At 37.7% G+C, this 20,468-nt stretch overlaps 3 protein-coding genes across 3 annotated transcripts in view; 1 reads left to right on the forward strand and 2 right to left on the reverse strand.

Moving 5' to 3' along the window:
* Positions 1–20,468, reverse strand: part of LOC145502165 (guanine nucleotide-binding protein-like 3 homolog) — a 36,542-nt gene that overhangs the window by 5,458 nt on the left and 10,616 nt on the right. Inside the window, exons 8-17 of the mRNA XM_081481432.1 lie at positions 18,630–18,701; positions 10,898–10,961; positions 10,707–10,810; positions 9,976–10,120; positions 5,784–5,808; positions 5,542–5,604; positions 3,313–3,424; positions 1,151–1,216; positions 894–981; positions 271–325 (exon numbers count right to left, since the gene is read on the reverse strand). Coding sequence (XP_081337558.1) covers positions 271–325; positions 894–981; positions 1,151–1,216; positions 3,313–3,424; positions 5,542–5,604; positions 5,784–5,808; positions 9,976–10,120; positions 10,707–10,810; positions 10,898–10,961; positions 18,630–18,701 — 794 coding nt within the window. The remainder of the gene's footprint in view (positions 1–270; positions 326–893; positions 982–1,150; positions 1,217–3,312; positions 3,425–5,541; positions 5,605–5,783; positions 5,809–9,975; positions 10,121–10,706; positions 10,811–10,897; positions 10,962–18,629; positions 18,702–20,468) is intronic.
* LOC145503148 (uncharacterized) lies at positions 10,968–17,218 on the forward strand. The gene is made up of 2 exons (XM_081482615.1): positions 10,968–14,479; positions 14,605–17,218. The coding sequence occupies exons 1-2, from the start codon at positions 14,141–14,143 to the stop codon at positions 16,639–16,641; spliced, it is 2,376 nt and encodes a 791-aa protein (XP_081338741.1). The 5' UTR covers positions 10,968–14,140; the 3' UTR covers positions 16,642–17,218.
* LOC145503135 (uncharacterized) lies at positions 17,447–18,520 on the reverse strand. Its single transcript, XM_081482601.1, has 2 exons — positions 17,802–18,520; positions 17,447–17,726 (listed from the first exon to the last, which is right to left on the reverse strand). Exons 1-2 carry the CDS (start codon positions 18,158–18,160, stop codon positions 17,621–17,623), a joined length of 465 nt encoding a protein of 154 aa, XP_081338727.1. The 5' UTR covers positions 18,161–18,520; the 3' UTR covers positions 17,447–17,620.

Raw genomic sequence — 20,468 nt, forward strand, 5'->3', positions numbered from 1 at the left:
AGCACTTCCTAATGTAAGGAGTTCAAAATAACGGAGTTCAAGGTAATGATGTTTAACTATTTTACTCTCACAGAGCCTTTCTGTAAGGGTCATCACAACTGATATCACATTTTGAACTACCTGTGGTGGACTACCATCTCATCCAGGGGGAGTAGGTGCAACAGTGTTTGTTGCTTCATGCTACAGAAACCAACATCAGCTCTGACAGGTTGGTTCAATTTAGTCTGAGTTCAGGTTTTGGCTTTATACAGTATGTAACATATAACAAACCTATTCCAGTCTTTCAACACCATCTTTCCAGCAGCATTAACGTCAGGTATACCACCTACAATAAATTGTAATCAATTTACGATCAACAATAGAGTAATATCCCTTAGATGAAAACAGAAACGAAAATGTAACAAAGCTGTGAAGGCAGCAAATTGTTATCCCATTTAGAAGCCTTGCATTTGGCTGATTTCCTTTGTTTCAATGACCATAAACTACCCTCTGATACTAAATGCCATGAGTTTTTATCTCTTGTTATATAACACTAAGAAAGTAAACTTTTATTTTATGGGGTAATGAATTTATGGCTAGGTGAGTTACTGCTGCAAATTGTAAGTCTTGATTGAATAACCCCAACAAAGGCTAACTACAAGAGCCAATACTAATATCCAATGCTTGGTTGTTCAAAGTATAATTACGATAGTCCAGTCCAAGATAAACATCAACTTTATTTTTTTTTTTAAAGAACTTCATTTTAATTTTTTAAGCTCTTCATTAAAACTTGTCAAGAGAAATGCAAAAACATCGATGAACATGAAATTGTAGTCTTTGTTTGGTGTTATCAGCTTTTGAACAACAGAGTCCAGACTTGCAGAGTTCATTATTCCTTCGAACAAACAACTTACCTTTCTTTAATTTCCCAAGTCTTTTACCAAGATGTGCTAGAAACTCTTGTACATTAGCATAATCAGGAACAAGGTATTTTTCCATTACCTTAGTAACAGAAAATAAAAAAAGTGGTAGAACATACTTCAGTTGGATAATAGCCACAATAAAAAAATAACAAATAAAAGACATTATTTTGATTTACAAATGTTATATATGTACAAATTTTGTTTTGTTTTTTCTTTTTTTGACTTAACTTTCATTTAATTTTATTTACCTGTTGTTTGTTACACCTTCTTAGGATAGCTTCAACTGCTGGAACTGGATCATCAATGCTCTCTATCTGAAATGAAATGAAAAGTACCTCATCATAACAGTGAATCGTTAGAAGCAACGTAAGCATGTCAGAAGTGGAAAGAGCTTAACACTCTGTACGCATTACGTGCCTATGCAACATTCTTGGCCTGCAGTCTACAGAAGCGCTAAAACATGGTTCATACAAGTTTGATGACCTTTTACTCAAGGACTTTTCCAGGACTTTTCAAGGACTTTTAACAATGTTCAAGGAGTCCGTTTCCACAGGCACGATTATCACATGTTCTCCACAGATCACTCCAAAAAAGCTGAATTTCCATTTCCACATGATACAAAACCGAATGAGGATAATGTCACTGGCTGTTCACCTCCAATTCTACTGTTGTTTTTGTGCCTTTCACTTTTCATGTGCGATTTCAACCCAGACTCTCCCATGTTTGAAATGTCGATCATTCAATCGCAGCATTTGCAGAAGGCCTCAACCAGCCAGGTGTCTGGAAAACCCGAATAGCGAATATTCCCAAATAGTGTGAATAGTCTCAAATAGTGCGAATAGTGGTGAACAGTTGCGAAAAGTGACGAATAGTCGTCAATAGTCACCGCTTTAGATCTAATGTCCTGTGTTAATTATTAATTATTCAAATAAGCAACAGAATTTCAGTGAATTTATTACCTTTTCTTCTCTGGACTCAGGCTAGGGCTGTCCATCGCCAACATTAAGAAAACAGAAAACACAAGGATAACCTAATAAAGACGTATTTACGCTTTCGCAGCGGTTAAAACAGAAGTAATTACATTTAGAAACACCTTTTGTCCTGATAAGCATCTGTGCTTTTTAGCGAGAAAATCCCATCCTACGTTGCTGCGAGGTTGACTGCGAGATACTGGGTACCCTATTTGCTACGATTTGCCACTATTTGCCTATTCGCACTGATCGAGACTATTCATACTATTCGCTATTCGCCTCCCCCCCCCCCCCCCCCCCCGCCCCCATTCGGGACTATTCGTGGTTCGCGACTATTTGCTATTTGGGTTTTCCAGTCACCCCAACCAGCCTTTGTACTTGGAAAGTTTCCACTGTCGATTATAAAAGCAGTTTCCTCTTTGACCTTTTGAATTCATTTAAGATACAATAAACAGGACCAGAGTCGAATAAATTTCACACTTCAAGCTGCATTTCCCTCGTGGTTTTATTTGCTTAGAGGGGGCCTACACAATACACCTGGGATACCCCATTAAAGGTGCAGTTACTTAGATGCTTTGAATAAGAAACACTGAATTGCCCTGCTATAAAAAGCTTTGCCATTTTGAGACGATAAATGAGTTTTTCAACTGATGTTAGATGTTAACGCAATCTTTTCAATCTTTTGATGCCAAAATGAACTTATTTTGCTGTATTCTCAAGTATTCAAGGACTTTTTCATAAATTTCAAGCACTACTACTTCAACTTCAAGGAGTTTTCAACGACCTAGCAGTTTTTCAAGGAGTATTCCAGGCCCGTGCGAACCATGTAGAAGAGTGACGAGGAATATTCTACTCTCCCCGGATGGGTGGCTAGTTCTTTCACTGACTACATGTAATTCATTGAGCATCAGTAACATTCCTATTGGTTTTCCCTAATTATTGTACATTGCACTCGGTATCTCTTTTCTGATTGGCTGAAAGCGTATAATGAATTTTTGAAATCAGCGCATGTGACGTCATCTAGCAGTAGATTATACAATAATCATGTTTAGGACACACAAGGTCACGGGTAATAATGTCAGTGAAGAAGCAAAAACATGATTTCCTGTTTTTTTCGTTCAATGTCTAATAAAACAGTTATTAAACTCGGTTTTTGTGATATCCAGAATAATCAAGGTCTTGGTAAGGTTTATCAGCCTCAACCGTCCACTTCGGCTGACAACCCCTACCTCGATCTTGATTATTCTGGATATCACAAAACCTCATCCTATAATACTGTTTATGATCTAACTGAGTGAGTTTGACAGTCCCAATTTATAGTGGTGGCCTTAGGTGGGAGAGATGCTCTAAGAAAGGAAAGGGTAATCATGAAGAAGAGTTCCCAAAACCGACTGTCAGCATACAGCATCTTTAGTTATTATTATGATCTCATACTGTACCTTGACACAGCTGCGTAATATAACAGCTGAATCAGAGTTTCCACTGTCCATCACTATACCAGGACTATCTAGAAGTTTAACATGTTTATCCAGATGTACTTCCTGCATGCTCCTGGAAATTAATCCCACACAAATTAGTTAGATTGTGATGAAATTCCTCTTACTACAACAATACACTGTCAAGCTGAGATGATGAGAATTTATATTATATAATCATCAATTTGGGGATGATGTTTTGATGTACAACCAAATAATCAGAATTGAAATTAAAAGAATGCATGACTGTCAGTTGAGGGAATGTAAAGACTGATCAAACTTAGAACAAAACTCTGCAGAATCCACCTCACAAACAGTGCATGTATCTGTTGTTTGTATCATATATAATTATATTTTTTTTGGGGGGGGGGGGGCATGGTTTAAACCAATTCAAGTTTTAATTCTTTCATCTACAGTGCTTTCATTAGAAGCTGGCTACCACTGGAGCTGTAACAGCTGTGAGTCATTGAGTCACTGGCGACTTGGCTGTGTTTGTTGACAAAATCTTTAAAAATGTAACTCTTATAACATTTACAGCCTACCTATTTCTCAGTTCAAATAAACTGATAAAACATTTCTTACATTTGCCTTGACTGTTCATGTATATAAAAGCATACACATTGATCAAATACGATTGCAAATGCAAAACATTCAGCCATTTTCAACAGTATCATAATAAAACTTAACCTCGCTTTCAAACTATTACCACCTGGTCAATTGAGCAAAGCATGCTCCCGTACAGTCTGGAAAGACTGATTTCAAAGAAACCACATACCAGAACAGGTATTTGAATAAATTTATTTCATTTCGGAATTATTCTTTCATAAACCCATTGTGTTCTTCTTTGCTTACGAATGAATATTAATTGCAGAAAACAAAACGCTTCATTCCAATGATGAAATTTCGCCAATCAACCAACTGACTCTAACACTGTATCATCTGAAGTCGCAGATAAGACCTTGTCATCTTTGCAGTTTTTGGAAAGTCGTGAGCCACGCAAAGGGCTATCAATCAAAGAAATGAAAGACTTTATTTGTTCATTGTTTGGAAATTCATTCAACAAGCCTGTTCACAGTTTTTACACTTGCAGTTGTGAAGGAAGCCAACGTACTTTGGTAACCCAAACAGAGATAAATCGTTTACGAGCAGCGAGCGAAAAAGATCGGTTCCAGCATATATTCCTCATTGACTTTACAAACTTTGATGCCCAGAAAGCTGGAAATCGTATATCTGAGAGATTAAATTTCAAAATTTTCTAGGGGAGCATGCCCCCAACCCCCTTACATATCCTTAGCTGCCTACTTTTATACTGGCAGATGTCTACTTCAAATCTTATTGAAAGCACTGCATCTAACAGTTATATCATAAAGAGAAAAAAAGGAAAATTTAAATCAAACTGGTTTGAAAAAACCACAACATATACAGTCAAACCTTTTCCCTACAGACACCTCCATAATGCAAACACCTCTATATTAAGAACAGTTAACCCAGTCCCAGCTTAACCAGAATTCATAGATCAATCTCTTCCTCTATAATACAGTCCCCTCTGTAATAGGGAAACCAAGATCTGCCCCTTTAGAGTTCATTAAAGAGGTAACTTCAAAAATCTTCTTAGGAATTAACAACTTAACCAATGGCGTATAAACAAGAAAGAGCGGATTAAAGTAACTTTGATGCACAGGTCACTTGAATACATAATCAGTGTGTGTTTTGAACAGTGGTAGGTATGTAAGGTAAACTCTTCATTCAAGTCTTGTGTCCAATGGGTTGGCAAACTTATCTGTGGTTTCTGCTGCATGAAGAAACAACAAGTATTTCTTCTCCCTTGTGGATTGGACGGTAGTCCATCACAGGGTTACTGACCCAGCATGTAATTAGCTGTACCTATTTACACATCTGAGTGGAGAGAGGCCCAAGTGTCTTGTGTAAGAACACAACACTGTGACTAGCCAGGGCTTGATCCCAGACTGCTCAATCAATGGTCTACCATGTCGCACCAGTTTCAATGTACACACTTACTGCAACTACATCTAACAGATTGTTAATTAGACTTTCAACAAAATTAAGGAGAAAAAATAAAAGTTACCACAAGGTCTTGCCTGGGCATGCAAAGTGCTCTCCAATAAACTTAGGAGTATAATGTTTATTTGCTCACTTGAAATCAATCCTCACACTGCAATAAAATTTACTCACTTTGTAACTCCTGGAGTAGCCCCCACTGTACAGGCCTTGCACCTTTTTAAACTGTTTATGATGCTGGAAAACAACGTCAAAAGAACATTCATTAGACAAATGAATTCAAAAAGATATGTAATTGTTAAATTTCAATTACAAATGATGTAATGATAAAAGTATAGAGAGTAAACCTAGCTACATGGTAACGTTGTAGTTACGATAATCCACTATTTGAGTGAAAAACAGTAACTGAATTTTACCTGCTTTTGCCAACATTGGGAAAACCTAAAAAAAATAATTTGTTTAATTAATTTGTTACAATGTTTTATGATACATTACACTTCTCACATGTACAACATTATGGTACTAAAATTACTTAGTATACTTTGTCCCACAACAGAAAAAAAAAACATTAAAACACATAACAATAAGATTGTGTGTAACTGCGGTGATCAATCACATCTTCATATGTTTCTCTGCAGTTCAAATATATGGTCTTTCATATATTCATGTGAATATGATTTATCTTACTTTTGTTACATATTTACATTCCAGAACATTACTTACAATACATGTATACATGTATACTGTATTACAGTACATTACAATGTATTTCTTACTGCTATGTATTATATAAAAGTTCATTTCATGCTGTTCTGCCAATTTAATTAAGGAGAAGTAGTACTTATTCATATATTTTTTTCTTTTTACTGGAAATTACATAACATTAATTTTATAGTTTAAACAAGAAACAAGAAAAAGTGACTATTAGGAAACTATAATGTCAACTAAACAACCCGTTTTACTCTGAGTGAGTCTGACTGAGTATTCTGAGTACCATTTTTCCATCTTGAAGAAATGCAGAAGTAAACTTGACTGCCTGAGATATGAAATGTTATATATCAGAGATCTTAAGGTGGTTCGGTACAGTTTTTTCTGGACCATACCTAGCCTTTTCGATTGGCGTTTTACCAACCTACATCTACATCTACATCTACATCTACATTATGGGGGTCTTGCAAAGGGAGGCATGCTCCCATCACTGCAAGACATTAAATAAAAAAAAAATAAAAAGCAGGGTGGGTGTGGGGGGTAAAAAACCTTAACCGCCCGTGCGAAAAACTCCTCCATTTCCCTGTGCCGCCCGTAACCGCCCGAAAAAAGGCACATGGAGACAATTGCCTTTCCTACCCTCGCTGAAGACTTTTTGGTTCTCCTATTGTTCTATTGTTCTTGAGGACAAATAAACCAATCAGAATGGACTTTCTGAGCATATTTTCAGAGGACTTTAGGGGTCCTAGAAAGACGGTTTTTCTTCTTAAAATCGCGCGCTCGAAAAGTGCAGGTAATCATGGCGCGTTGCGGGCCAAATCTAAAAAACTTCCAAGGTCTTGTTTTCATTCCTAAGACGGATAAATTACTGTTTTGGGCTTTAAAATAGAAAAGAAAAATACAAATCAATGTTCAGGTGGCCTCAGAATGGAGGATCAAGGAGTACAGAGTCCTCAAAACTTTCTGGTGAAGAAGTTTTTCTTCCTACAACCGCCGAGAAAACATGAAGATCGGAGCGCTTTCAAGTAAGTTTCGACGACAGAGCGCAGGTTTAAAGCGGCTTTTCGGACTTCAGAAACAAAAATGGTAATGTACATTATTACTTCGAAGTTGATTTCAACTTTTGGAACGATTGGTAAAGCCACGGGCGTTAAAATGACTGCAAAAGCGATCGGCAGAAACTCAGGCTTTCGCGTTAGCGTGAAGAATAATTTGAACATGCGGTCATGCAGCGACGCACGTCTGCGAGATTTTGAACAATTTTTTACTTTTAAATAGGTTTCTTCGTCTCAGCGTGAATAAAAATTTATTGTTATTGAACTTCCTTTCGCATTTCTTTCATTTGGTTCCCTGTATTTGGGAATTTTAGGTTTTAAAAGTGAACAGTAACTTGCACGCTGGATTTCTGCATATTTAATTTACGGCGACCTCCAGGCGCTTTGTTTATTTAGTTTATTCGCTTCGTTCAAATATTTTTTGGAGTCTTTTTCAGCTACTACGGAACCGCTGACAAAAGAACTAAATGGCCACTGATTTAACACAGTTGAAATACGACTGATCTCAAAATAATTCGCTTGTTTTTGTCGTGTTTTTGATTTACGACTTTCATCTTTCTTTCGCAGCGCCGTAATATTTTCGTCGCGCGGCGAAGAAATTACTTGATTTCTTGTTTTCAGATTGATTTTTACACGAGTTCTTCGCTTTTATGTTTTGTTGTTTTCTCAAATGTTAGCCGTTATAATACAAGAAATTCAATTCTGGTGTATTTGGTTCGTTTTTGTCCTCCGAAGTCAATAATTAACTCATTTTCGCAAAGTCAATTTTCTCAGCTTCTGTGGGACATTTTGTCGCGCGGTAAAGAAATAATATAATTTCTTGTTTTCTCATCAGTTTTACACATTAGGTTGAGTTCTTTTTGCTAATATTTTTTAATATTGTGACCCTTCAGTTATTCAACTTTAAATAGACGATGTCTTGAAACCTGATCTTGTGTCTGTGGTTACTGCGCATATGGTTTATTTTTGTGCTTTCGCTCGCTCAGAAATATTCCAAAAAACGCCAGGGAATTAGGGGTGGGTCGCGGGCAATTTCATTCAGGCGTCAATGGGTTAAAAAGATTACTAAGAAAAGTTAATTAAGATTAAAAAATTGGAACCTAATTAAAATGTCATCATTCTAATCTAAGAGCGTTCTTGAATAATTGACTTTACCTTAACCTTCCCTAACTCTGATCAATGTGCAATCGATCGGGATTTTGTGACACAAGTTTTTTGTGTGTTCGAGCGCCTACTTCATCCACAAATTTAAAAGTGTTCCAGTATATCAATGCTAATGAAACTTTGGAATAAAATTGTTAACATCATCAGGCATATATGGTTAACGTCTTGAAAAATCTATTGAGCCGTTTTTAAGATTTTCCAAAAAGCGTTTAAAATCAAAAATTGTTCTTAATTTATCATGGAAGTGATGTTGAGAAAAAGTCTTGTTCTAGAGATCAAGTTCAGCAACGCGCGACAAAGCACATCCTGAGGCTCCCTTTTTGCTGTGACGTTCCATACAAGACCAGGCTTCTGATGACCAACTTAATTCCACTATCTTTCTGGCACGAGTATTTGGACATTGTTTTCTTTTACAAAGCTGTAAATAATTTAATATATGTAAATAGTGATGCTCTACCGGTTGCTAGGCAACCGGTCAGAATAACAAGATATTCTAGCAATAGCTCTGTCACTTATATACCTAAGAAATGCCGTACTCTCTCCTATCAACGCTCGTTTTTTGTCCGATGTGCTAGAATCTGGAACGTTTTGCCTGAAAGTCTTAAGGAACACAATCAAACACCCCTTGCTTTTAAGAGATCCTTACTAAAATATTATACAAACGCTGTAGATATTTTTGATCAAGAAGATATAAGGACGTGGTGGACAATTTGCCCAAAGTGCAATACCGCTAAGACCTTAACGCGCCCACCGCATTGCTGCTTTTAAGCTCCCTTTACTAGATTTAGATTTATATATATTGTATAATTTTGTCTCTTAATTATATCTAAGGGGGCTGCTGTAATTGGCTAAGCTGTAGCCGCTCCCCTGGCCATTTTGTTTTTTGTTTTTTTGTTTTTTGTTTTTTTTGTTTTTGTTTTTTGTTTTTTGTTTTTTTGTTTTTTGTTTTTTGTTTTTCTTTATGTGTAATAGTAGGCCGAAGCTTAATAAATAAATAAATAAATAAATAAAATACAAATGAACAAAACTTTCATGGCTTCAAAACAAAACTTCAAGACACATTTTGGTGCCTTTTGGAGTAATTTCATTGAAATAGCATTCTTCTTTCAGTCCATTTAATTTCATTAAACATACAGAATTTTTTATTCTTGCATATTCCCCTAGCTACATTTTAATTTCAGAAATTCACATCGGATTTTCTGTAACAGATCTGGTTCGTACAAAATTCACGTTTTACCGATTGTCATATTTTTGGTTTATTGTTTCCATGGAAATATCGATAACCTTAAAAAACACATTCAACCAAACTTCAATCATTTCCAAAAGCTGGTGTAATTTGCTGCACATCGATCAGAGTAAGGGAAGGTTGGTAAAACGCCAATTGAAAATGCTAGGTATGGTCCAGACAAAACTGAATCAAACCACCCTAAGCCAGTACTCAATACTCAGTCAGACTCAATCAGAGCAAAACTGTTTGTTTAATTAACATAGTTTCCGACATGTAATACTCACGTTTTCTTGTCACTTAACATGTTTGGCCATATAATGCAAAAACTAACCTACAAGTTTACTTGACAATGCCATCTGACAATGTTGAAACATTGTTTATTAATTTCGCTAATTTTTGTGCTGAAAAAATTGTGAATAACATACAAAAACATCTCAAATGATGTTAACATACCAACTATTCCAACAGTAATAGCTGTCTTGATATCCTTGTTACGACAATAATTGCCCAGGAGCTTGAGAAGCGTGTCCGCTCCTATACAAGCACTACTTGTTAGCAGGTCTGCTGAGGCTAATGATGAAGAAACTTTACTTTGATGCTGAAAAATATTAAGTAATGGTTTCATTAGATGTCTTGACAGCAATTTGCATTCAAACAGTTAAGTATATACACCTACATGTTTACATTTCTCAGTTTAAATCATACAACCAGACACTCTTGGGGTCAAAAAGTGTCCAGTTAAGTTTAATATATAGATTTAGCCAAGCCCATAAAATACTACTTCTTCTTTTCATTTTAAGGCCAGAAGCATAAATTTTATGTGTTTTGAACGGAAAAAGACCTTGAAAGCCTGTAAATCTCTGTAAGAGGCATACTTACTATAGTCTTATGTACATACTCACATGTACAGTATACTTACATTTACACATACAGTACAGTATGTACAGTGTGTGACTCAGACCACGACAAACTGAAAGTATCTGCTTACAGACAGGTAAATTCCACTGTATGTGTCACTTGGGTCACCAAATAATGGGGCATTAATGTTATAAGTTACTAGATATCACCGTGGCAGGCTGAAAACTAAATCTCTCTGTCTGTATCTCTGAAGCTTACAGTTTGTAACAATATATCAATCATTACAAGCAGAAAATAAAAAGATAAACAACTATTAATTCACTTACCAAATTCTGTTTCTGACTCTGTGTAGATGCCTTAAAAGCTATTGTTGGAAATTCATTGCGAAGATATTTTAACCACTGATCCACAATTTCCCTTGGAACAAGGTCTGAGATGAAATAATTTTTGTAACATTTAGAAATTTGTCATCAACTGAACAATTTGACAAAAATATGTTTTAATATTATAAACCCACCTATTTTATTCAAAATGAGAACTAATTTTTTGTTGACTCCTGATGATAGCACTGACTCTTCAACCTGTGAACAAGTATAGAAACAAAGCAGTCAGTGACATATCTAAGGGAGGGGTCCAGAGGAACTGCCCCACCATTCCTCCCCTCCCTCACCTTCCACTTTTGGGGAAAGCAAAAACCTATCTCCACTCTGGGTTCTCATTTTCAACACTATCCCCCCTTCCCTTGTTCCTTCCTCCCCCCATTGAGCAGCTCCAGTTTTATCACTGCATGTTACAGTTTGTTGGTGGTGTACTGCTTTTGAACAGAAAGTATATTTTGAACTTGACCTCACTGATTTCACTGCAAATTTGCAGCTCTGTATAAAGAAATTCAGCTTACTCTAAATAATATCTCAATCTTCTCCCAAAATAATACCAACCTCGTTCCCAGGGTCTCTCATCTTACCGCCCCCTGGAGCGAGCGAAGAGAGACCCTGGTTGGGTCTGGTCACATGCCACTTTGACAATTGAGAACGTCAGGGAGGGGTCCTCTGTAATCAGCAGTTTGTCGCGTTGAGCTTTGTCGCGCGTTGCGACCGCCACATTACCCGCGGCGTTTATAAATACTTAGTTTTCAGGCTGAAATTTCGAATAATATCTGTTCCAACGTTTACCTAAAGGTTAAGCAAGTCTGTCTCGAGGCAATTTAGTGGTCGTGATTTTCAGTGTTGTCGTCTTACCCACTGGATTTATGGAGAGTCATTCATATTTTAACTGTGGACGTCGAGCAGCCCAATTTCATCCCGTAGTAACTGTTGTTTCTCCTTTGAATGCACTCGATCAAATTGATGCAAAAAAACATAAGAACGTCTCTAGGAAAACATATAGCTTTCTCAAAGTAAAGCTACGGCGGTCTCTGAAGAAAAGCTGGACGAAGATAAATATGATATTCGTGCAACACACTGTGCTTGGAAACAGTTCCAATCAAATAGCCGGGCCCGGCGTCACCTGCAGCGTCACAATATAGAAAGCAAGTAAGCAATATGTTCACGGAATATTTTAATCTTTGTCCCTGGAGAGCCAATACTTAGAGCCTTAAAACATATCTTGCAATAGAAACGAACCTAAACAAAGTATAAGCACGGCATGGCAAATTACAGAGGTGTCAAACTCTGAGAAGCGACGTGCAGTTAACAGCGGAAACCATGCAGACCTACGACCTCTAAAAATATGCTGTAACATAATCAAACGACTCCGCTCTACTTATAATTTCCATTTCTTCTAATAACACGGCACAAAAAAAAGCCCCTCAGAAACACGCTTGAAGCAAAGAAAGGTTGAGAGATCGAGAATTAAATGAAAATGTGCACAATTCTCTCGAACCATTGGTGTCACGTACACTAATTTATTAACGACACAATAAAAATTATATTTTTCTTTTTCTAGCCTCGTTTCGTTCGAAGATAAATCCATTTTATCAGCAATGACGGCAAAATGTATACCGCAACGAGTTCGCTGTATTTATATCCTTCGTGCTCAGCAAAGTTTGCGGCACCGACGGCGCAGTGAAACTTCAATAAATCTTTTCACCCTTTCGCTCCTTTCGAAGTGACTTTGGCTTTCAGTGATCATTTAAAAGGCCCTTAATTCTCTAAAATTATTTAATTGCCGGTAACAAGACCTACACTTCATTCTGAGGTAAAGATGAGCCAAACATCTTCCATACACAGCCTCGGCTGCGGTGTGTAATTCTCCATTCGCCTTCGTGAGGAGATTTTCACAATATGTAACGTCCTTCACTGAACCATGCAACCATCAGCGACATGGATTTCCGCTATCAGGTGATGGATAAATTTTCCTTAGCGTTTGCAGAATATTACCACCGGACATTGCTGCAGAACATTATATCGTTCTTGGTTTACTTTGGTGACAACACTTCCCGAACTCCCGTAGGCTAAGTATAGACAAAATTCCTACTAGGCCGCCCATCCCTTCAATAATTGAATTGTCATCTCCCAGATTCTGGGAAGCATGTGACCAGACCCAACCAGGGTCTCTCTTCGCTCGCTCCAGGGGGCGGTAAGATGAGAGACCCTGGGAACAAGGTTGAAATAATACTTCCTTACAAATAGAGGGACTGCCTAGGTACTGAGGTGCATTAAGTGTCTGGCTGAAGTTTGTACATAAGCAAATTGGTCTACTTTACAGGTCACTATAATATTACATGTCAAACTTCAGGTAACAGAATACCCTTGAGACCAGAAAACATGTTTTATTAAAGGAGAACTGAAGGCAAAAATCAAGTATTTTTTTTCTTATAGTTTAGACCTAGTATATTGATGTTTCAAACTTTTTTTTGCCATTTCGGCCTTGTTTTGACTTCAAAAAAATAGTTTTTACTGTGATGTTAGACTATTGGCATTGCGGCTCAGAACGGTAGGGTCAGCGGTTACTTTAGTAGTTTATGACGTATGATATGGGGAACATGTGCGAGAGACTTAAAAACAGAAGAAGGATTTTGAGTGATGGTGACCTTGTTGGTCAGTGTAGTAAGAAAGATTTGCAGCATTTAGCATGGAAAGATGCCTTTAAGCAGTCCTCTACGTGATATCTTCACTGGAATGTTTCAACTTGGACATGGAAGCTTGAGCTTTCGTCCGCAACCGAAATGATTTGCGAGCGTTCGATAGAAACACCCGCCGCACGAAGTATGTTGCATAGGATCATTTACTCCGGTAATTTGAATTGAGCCTACTTATTTTCCTTTTTCATTGTTATGAAATTCACCTGGTTTTGAATATTTGTTTACTTAAATTGTTCTTAGTATAGTGAGAGAACTCAAAGCAGCTTTCGACAGCTGTAGTGAGTGAATATGTTCTGAGCTTGAAATAAACATTGAATTTGCCAGGTCTTGTGTCTTTTTAGTTAATTGGATAATTATTCCTTGTCAGCTTCTAAAAGCTTCTATAGTTAGCGTTGCGACAGTTTTAGTGTTTGACTGAATTACGTTTCGAGTTAGTTCAGAGCTTCACTTGACGGAAATCCCATGATTGCAATTTCGTAAACTACTGAGATCGATTTACAATGCACGTCACCTTCCTTTCGCAACTGTTCATGTCTTATCGCACCTTTTTCAAATATTTCAGGCAGACTTTTTTCCGGTCTTGCGTCAATCTTTTTGTATTAAATAAAGCTGTCCATTTTTCGTAAGACTCACTACCCAGTTTATGTGCATATCGATCGTTTCCTCTGTTCCGTCGTAATGGTGTATTGTTGTGCTGTTGGATGCTCGAATGATTCTCGGTCTGTTAGCAAGGAGCATGGAATAAGTTTCCACCGTCTTCCTACAGAAGGTTCTCTCTTGCAAGAGTGGTTAGCAAAAATATCCCGAGTTGACTTTGTGGTTACCAAAGATACTCGGTTGTGTTCCGATCACTTCGAGCCTGACTGCTTTGAACGTGATCTTAAAGCAGAACTACTTGGGTTGAAAGCAAAACGTACATTGAAGCCGGATGCTGTACCAACAATTTCTGTCCATCGGCCAAGGAAGAAGCCTCGACTATCGTCTGAAAACCGTTTGCATGACAGGGCAAAGAAAGAGGTAAGAATCTGTATTAATTTTAGCTAGATGCAACTCGAAGTACCTTCTAATCTTACATATATGTAGGGGAAACGTTCACGCAATTGCTGAACACTAAGTCACAGAATGTCTGCTTTGGTTTGCAGTATATTGCATCACTCACCACGACGCAGCATGCTTCCCCCGTTAATGTCGTGGAACCTAGTACCTTCACTGAATGTAATTCGGCAGCTGCCCCTCAAAATTCCCTGGGTGTACATGCAGAACCTGTAGCTAGTACCTCAAGTGAATGTGACCAGGAAGTTGGCTGTCTAAATACCCAGGGCATAGATTATAGTGAGGTTGCATTGGAGGGGCCGTTGGTGCAACTTAATGTAGAACCGACGAAAGCAAATCAAACAAGTGTACTGACACATAAGTCTACCAGTGATGTTGGGTGTCAAATTAACACACGAGGAGCACAACTTATGATGAAATCAACCGAGTCCCAAACATACAAGTCTTCATTTGATGTGATCCTGTGTGACCAAAGCACTCAAACTGATGAAAACTTTAACGGAGAGGAAGTGATCTTTCCTGATGAAATAGGCCCTTCTCATGAACAGAAAATCACCCCAGACAACTCACCTCAAAAGGATCCATCTTACGTGCCATTGGAAAATGATGAAATGTCAGATCACTCAAACAATTCACAGTCAGAAACTGAAGACTCAAAAGCTGTCAACCCACAAGATGATGTTAAGTTCCTTGTGTTCAAACTAGAATTAGTTAAGCTTTTTAAAAGATGCCCTGAGTGTGGTGCAGGCATAAGAAAAAGGCATGAATCTACCCAGGGTTCTCTGTTGCTTGTTACACTTAAGTGCACAAATGGCCACACCTACTTCTGGAACAGCCAGCCAATGATCAAAGGGATGGCTGCTGGAAACCTGTTGATGTCCTCATCAATTCTTCTAAGTGGAGCCACCTACACCAAGATAGCTACATTAGCTGAAATATTGAGGTTATGCTTTTTCAGTGAGAAAACGTTTTGTAACATTCAAGACTCATATTTATTTCCAGTAATTAATGAAGTTTGGGAGGGAGAACAAAATTCTGTTTTTAATGAGTTGAAAGACAGAGAGTTGTGGCTTTCTGGAGATGGTCGCTGCGACAGCCCAGGGCATAATGCCAAATATGGCACCTACACCATGATTGATCAAAGCAGCGACAAAATTGTTGACTTCCAAATTGTTCAGGTCAGTGAAGTGACCAGCAGTAATGCTATGGAGAGAGAAGGATTTAAAAGGTGCATGGAAAATATCCAGGGTAAAGGAGCTAAAGTGAAGGTTGTGGCAACTGATCGCCATGTAAGCATTAAGTCAGATATGAAACGAATCTACCCTGATGTGGATCACCAATTTGATGTGTGGCATTTAGCAAAAAGTGTCACTAAAAAACTAACTGAAAAGGCAAAGAAGAAGGACTGTGGTGATCTTTTTCCCTGGATCAAGTCAGTCTCCAACCATCTCTGGTGGTGTGCCGACACATGCAATGGGGACAAGGAACTCTTACGAGAGAAGTGGATATCAATTGTCCACCACACTGCCAACATCCATCACTGGGACAGTGCGGATCATTATCATGAATGTCCCCACCCACCCATCCCAAGAAATGTGGCCAGAACCAAGAGATGGCTAAGGCTGGGTTCACCAGCACATGAGGCATTAAAAGAAGTAGTATTTGACAAAAATCTACTGAAAGACATCCAGCAGTTGACACTCAGCTGTCACACTGGATCTTTGGAGGTGTATCACAGCGTCCAGACAAAATACCTCCCCAAACGGCAGCACTTTTGGTATAAGGGCATGGTTGCTCGAACACAGCTAGCAGCCCTTGACCACAATGCCAACACCAGCAGAGACCATGCCACTGCTTCGAGGGGACAAACCAAGGGAGAGCTTCGTTTCAAGGTGGTCTTCCCCAAAAGAAGTAAGGAGTGGATTGCTAAGCCAATCATGGAGAAGACAACAAGGGATCATGTGCGCCCATCGCTGGATGCAATAGTTGAAAGGAAGTGTCAAGATGTTGCTGAAAGAAGTGCCACTCTCACAGCACCACATATTCCACGCAACATTGCTTGCACTCCTCGACCAGATAAAGCAAACGTTATTGCAAGGCACACATCTAGATTTTCTGATACTTGAATTAATTTGATCCAATGGTTATTGAAGGGCTTCGAGCAAGCGTTCACTTATTCTTTGGTATTTTTTTGTAGATGTACACCAAAAAAATCTTACCTTTTTGGTGGTTTGCTCTGGGAAAAGTTACTTTCATTTAATTAACTTTCAAATCAAACTGTTGCCAAGTTTAGGTTATTTAAAGCAATGATGTTGGTGTGCTGAACAATATAATAAAAAGCCATCTTGCCCAGTCAGTCCTTCAGCAATTATTACAGCCATTATTATTAAAAATTTTTTGGAATAGAAATGGCTTGTTTGGATTGAGACTACATGTGGTATACACTTCTAAGAGCTATTTACTCTGTGTCCGTAAGCTTCCATATAATTTGACACAGAAAAACGGTCCAAACCGCTAAAAAGTCTTTCATAAAAGCGTTGCTTGCAAACTGCTTAGTAACTACATAGAGCAATAACAAAAAATTAAAAAAACAAAGAAACAAAACACTGAATAACATGTGCTTATTTCAAATAGGCAAGATGCAAGGTCATATATCAAATGATCGAAATACCTGTGATCATGGATGATTAACATTATTTTTTCTTAAATACATGACATCCTGTCAATCCATTGAAAACAACAGCAAGCAATACATTTCTTTCAAATTTCAAATCAAAATTTAATAAAAACAAACCATGCATATTGGGTTTCATCATGACTATTACTTATAAATATTTCTAAGGTGGATTGAACAACTTGTTGAAAATCGAAAAAATAATTACAAGAACCAGTATACTACTGGAAAGTAAAACTGGTTAATTGTAGAGATCAATATAAGAGTATTAGCCAAAGACGAGTACTGTTTTTGCAATTGATAAATTTGTAGAAATCAATATCAATAAAGCATGCTAAAATCCACGATGGCTTGTCTCGAAAATTTAACTTAAATCAATTTCCGCCGGTTTGAATCCGGCATATTCACCACTCTCCTCTGGAAATTCATTTCTAATTGCTTTCACAACGCACGCTGGAATCACTCGCCAGTTTTTTTTTTCCCAGTACGCCATGAACCCACCAAGTAAACTGACGGTAGGCTGCTAAACGCCATGTTCTAGAAGAGATTAAAAATATGCGAATTATACAATGAACAAATAATTTTTGCGGCTGTATTTTCAAAACTACTAACCTGTTCTCGATGGGTTCCGGCAAGGGATTACAGCGTGCGTTGTGAATTGCTACAAGGGCAGTATTTAGCACGTCCGTATCCAGGCATACAATTCTAAACTTTGCGTGGTCGGTTATGCATTCAACCCCCGACTCGTCAAACTTTTGATTGAGGGCCTCCAATTCTTGACAGCAAAAACATTCATCGGCCGTCGACATTGGAACACAATTGCCCCCACAAATGCACCATTCGATGTTTCCAACTCTAACATCAAAATTGGCTAATTCGCCGTCCCCTTCGTCTCCTTCTTCCTCCGAATCAACTGGTTCTTCACCAGGAGGATAGGTTGGCTCAAACTGAAATGGCTGTACACCACTCATGTTGAAAATAGCAACGGAAATCCACGACAGAACGACAGCTTTCAGCTCATATCGCTTGTTTTGTTCTTGTTTACGAAATCAGTGTTCCCCATATCATACGTCACAGCCAACCGCTGACACGCATTACGGGCCCGCAATGAAAAGGCCCAAAAAGCGGGAAATAGGCAGTTTCAAACCTAATTTTCTCGCGAAAACCAAGAAACGGACAGGAATAACTATCTAATCTCGACTTTACTTATGTTAGGCTTTCTAAAAAAAGTGTTACAAAACATGACAGTTTTTGACTTCAGTTCTCCTTTAACTGAGAGGTCAAGAGTCTTGCCTTTAGATTACTGTTTATTACAGTGACTGTGCTCACACTCCAAAGATCTTCATCAAGTCTACATGTCTGACACCAACTGTATGTACAGTACACAAGCTCAAATGGCAATGAGAAGATAGAAACTTAAGATCTATAACAGATCATCACCTGTGGACATCTACAGCCAAGAGGATCACGAGCATCTAACACTTCCAGAACAACATCTGCAGTATCAACAACCTGATAAGAACAGAGAAACAACAATACTGTAATTCCCATTGGCTTAGACAATAGACTGCAGTGATTCTAACTACTGAATTGAAATTATTAATATCAACAGAAATGACAGGAGACTGTGGTGCAGTAGTGTTCACACAACACTTAGTAACCAAACAATTTCTATACTTAAACAAGTAGGGTTCTCCCGCGAATTCGAAGTACAGGGAGAATAACTTTGAGTAGGCGGAGCACAATGCCAATAAAAAGATGTGGGGTGGTTTTATCAGAGCCATGTGGAAGAGGGAGGACCAACCACTACCTTTTATTGGGGAGTCCAGGAGCCTCCCTGGGAAATTTTTGAAATTGGGGTTCTAAAAAGTGTATTTCAGTGTATTTTAAGCAATCATGGTTTTAAGTTCATTTGTTAAAGAAAAGCAATTTCACTGAGAGAAACATACATGTAATGTATTGTGCTAGTTGAACAGTTTAATCATTGTCATCCATATCAAATTTGAAAAAAAATATCAAAAACGTCAAAAACGTTCTCATTTTGTGGTCAACCACATATGTAAAACAGATGAGAAACCCAACTGAGAAAAGAGTTTGCTGGCATTGAAGGTACTAGATTGAGGTTTGACATTTATTTTGTTAAAAGACAAGTTTTGAGTGGCTTTAACACAGTGCTAGGCGTGAAATTCAGTGAACGTGATGAAGCTTGTGACTGGTAACCGTTGCAAGCGCAAGCCTGTAATACTTTGCGAAGTTGCCCGCGGATTTAAGCTCAGAATTTTTTCTGATTAAGTGAGTGGACTATCATTGACTTTTTGAACCTTTGCAATAGTTTGGGTTTTTCATTCATGATTTCACAAGTGATAAAATTAATACAATCAAACTTAAACTTGACACATTTTGCAAATGTTTCGCTTTATAATAAAGCCTTGAAATAGTGCATGTATTTATTCGTACTTTCCTGCTCAATAAGCTCGCCAATTTTATACCTCACTTTCAATATTTACACAAACATCTTACAGCTGCCGAGTTTAAAGAATGTGTAAGATCTTGCAAAGTTTGTTGCTATTGTTGAAAGAAATCTTTTATTTATTTCTTTTTTTCAAATACATTGCAGTTATTTGTTCTCGAAAATCATTCATGTGCAAGCCAAGCACTGGGTTGCATGTCGTTGTGTTTAAAGAACTAAGTAAATTACACGTACATTCACTGGAGATAAAAATAATAACTAATTTTAATTATATTTTTGAAAGAAAACATTTTATGACCTTCATTTGTGCCATCTCTAATTTCTTTTCAATTTGTCCCAGGTACTGAACAGTGAATGCTGGGTTTTTCACTTCATTTTCAGAGGAAAAACTGAGCTTTACTTAACCTCGGCTGTCAAATATTTCAGTGCTGCTGTCATGGCTCAGTGCCCACATCACGTTTTTGGTGGCAATTACGGAGCTTACAGAAAACTCTGAACAAGAAGCTTAATATAAAGGAGAAATATAAATTCAATTTATATTACAATACCAGTACATTAAATATGCAAAATTTGTGGTCCCATTTGCTTGTGCAAAGCTGTACAAGCACAAATTTTGTGAACAACTCTTTTGCAGTAAATTTATTTATTTACGCTTTATTCTTAATGGTAATTTTGCAGACATCACATTATTCATATAGCTCAAAGTTGTCACTTAATGGCTCTTATTATCGGAAGATTTCAGTGATTGTACTTGGATGGTTGTTTAATTATAGATACATGACGATCCTTCCTCTCCTTCATTTTGATTG

The sequence above is a fragment of the Orbicella franksi genome, chromosome 11 (genome assembly GCF_964199315.1).
Source record: "Orbicella franksi chromosome 11, jaOrbFran1.1, whole genome shotgun sequence".
NCBI classification, from domain to species: Eukaryota; Metazoa; Cnidaria; class Anthozoa; order Scleractinia; family Merulinidae; genus Orbicella; species Orbicella franksi.

Bases quoted from the DNA above. Each gene is read 5' to 3' on its own strand.
- LOC145503148 (XM_081482615.1), top strand. From the start codon at position 14,141: ATGGTGTATTGTTGTGCTGTTGGATGCTCGAATGATTCTCGGTCTGTT. The intron at 14,480-14,604 runs GTAAGAATCTGT...TTTGGTTTGCAG, and splicing joins ATGACAGGGCAAAGAAAGAG to TATATTGCATCACTCACCAC.
- LOC145503135 (XM_081482601.1), bottom strand. From the start codon at position 18,160: ATGAGTGGTGTACAGCCATTTCAGTTTGAGCCAACCTATCCTCCTGGT. The intron at 17,727-17,801 runs GTTAGTAGTTTT...AATCTCTTCTAG, and splicing joins CCGGAACCCATCGAGAACAG to AACATGGCGTTTAGCAGCCT.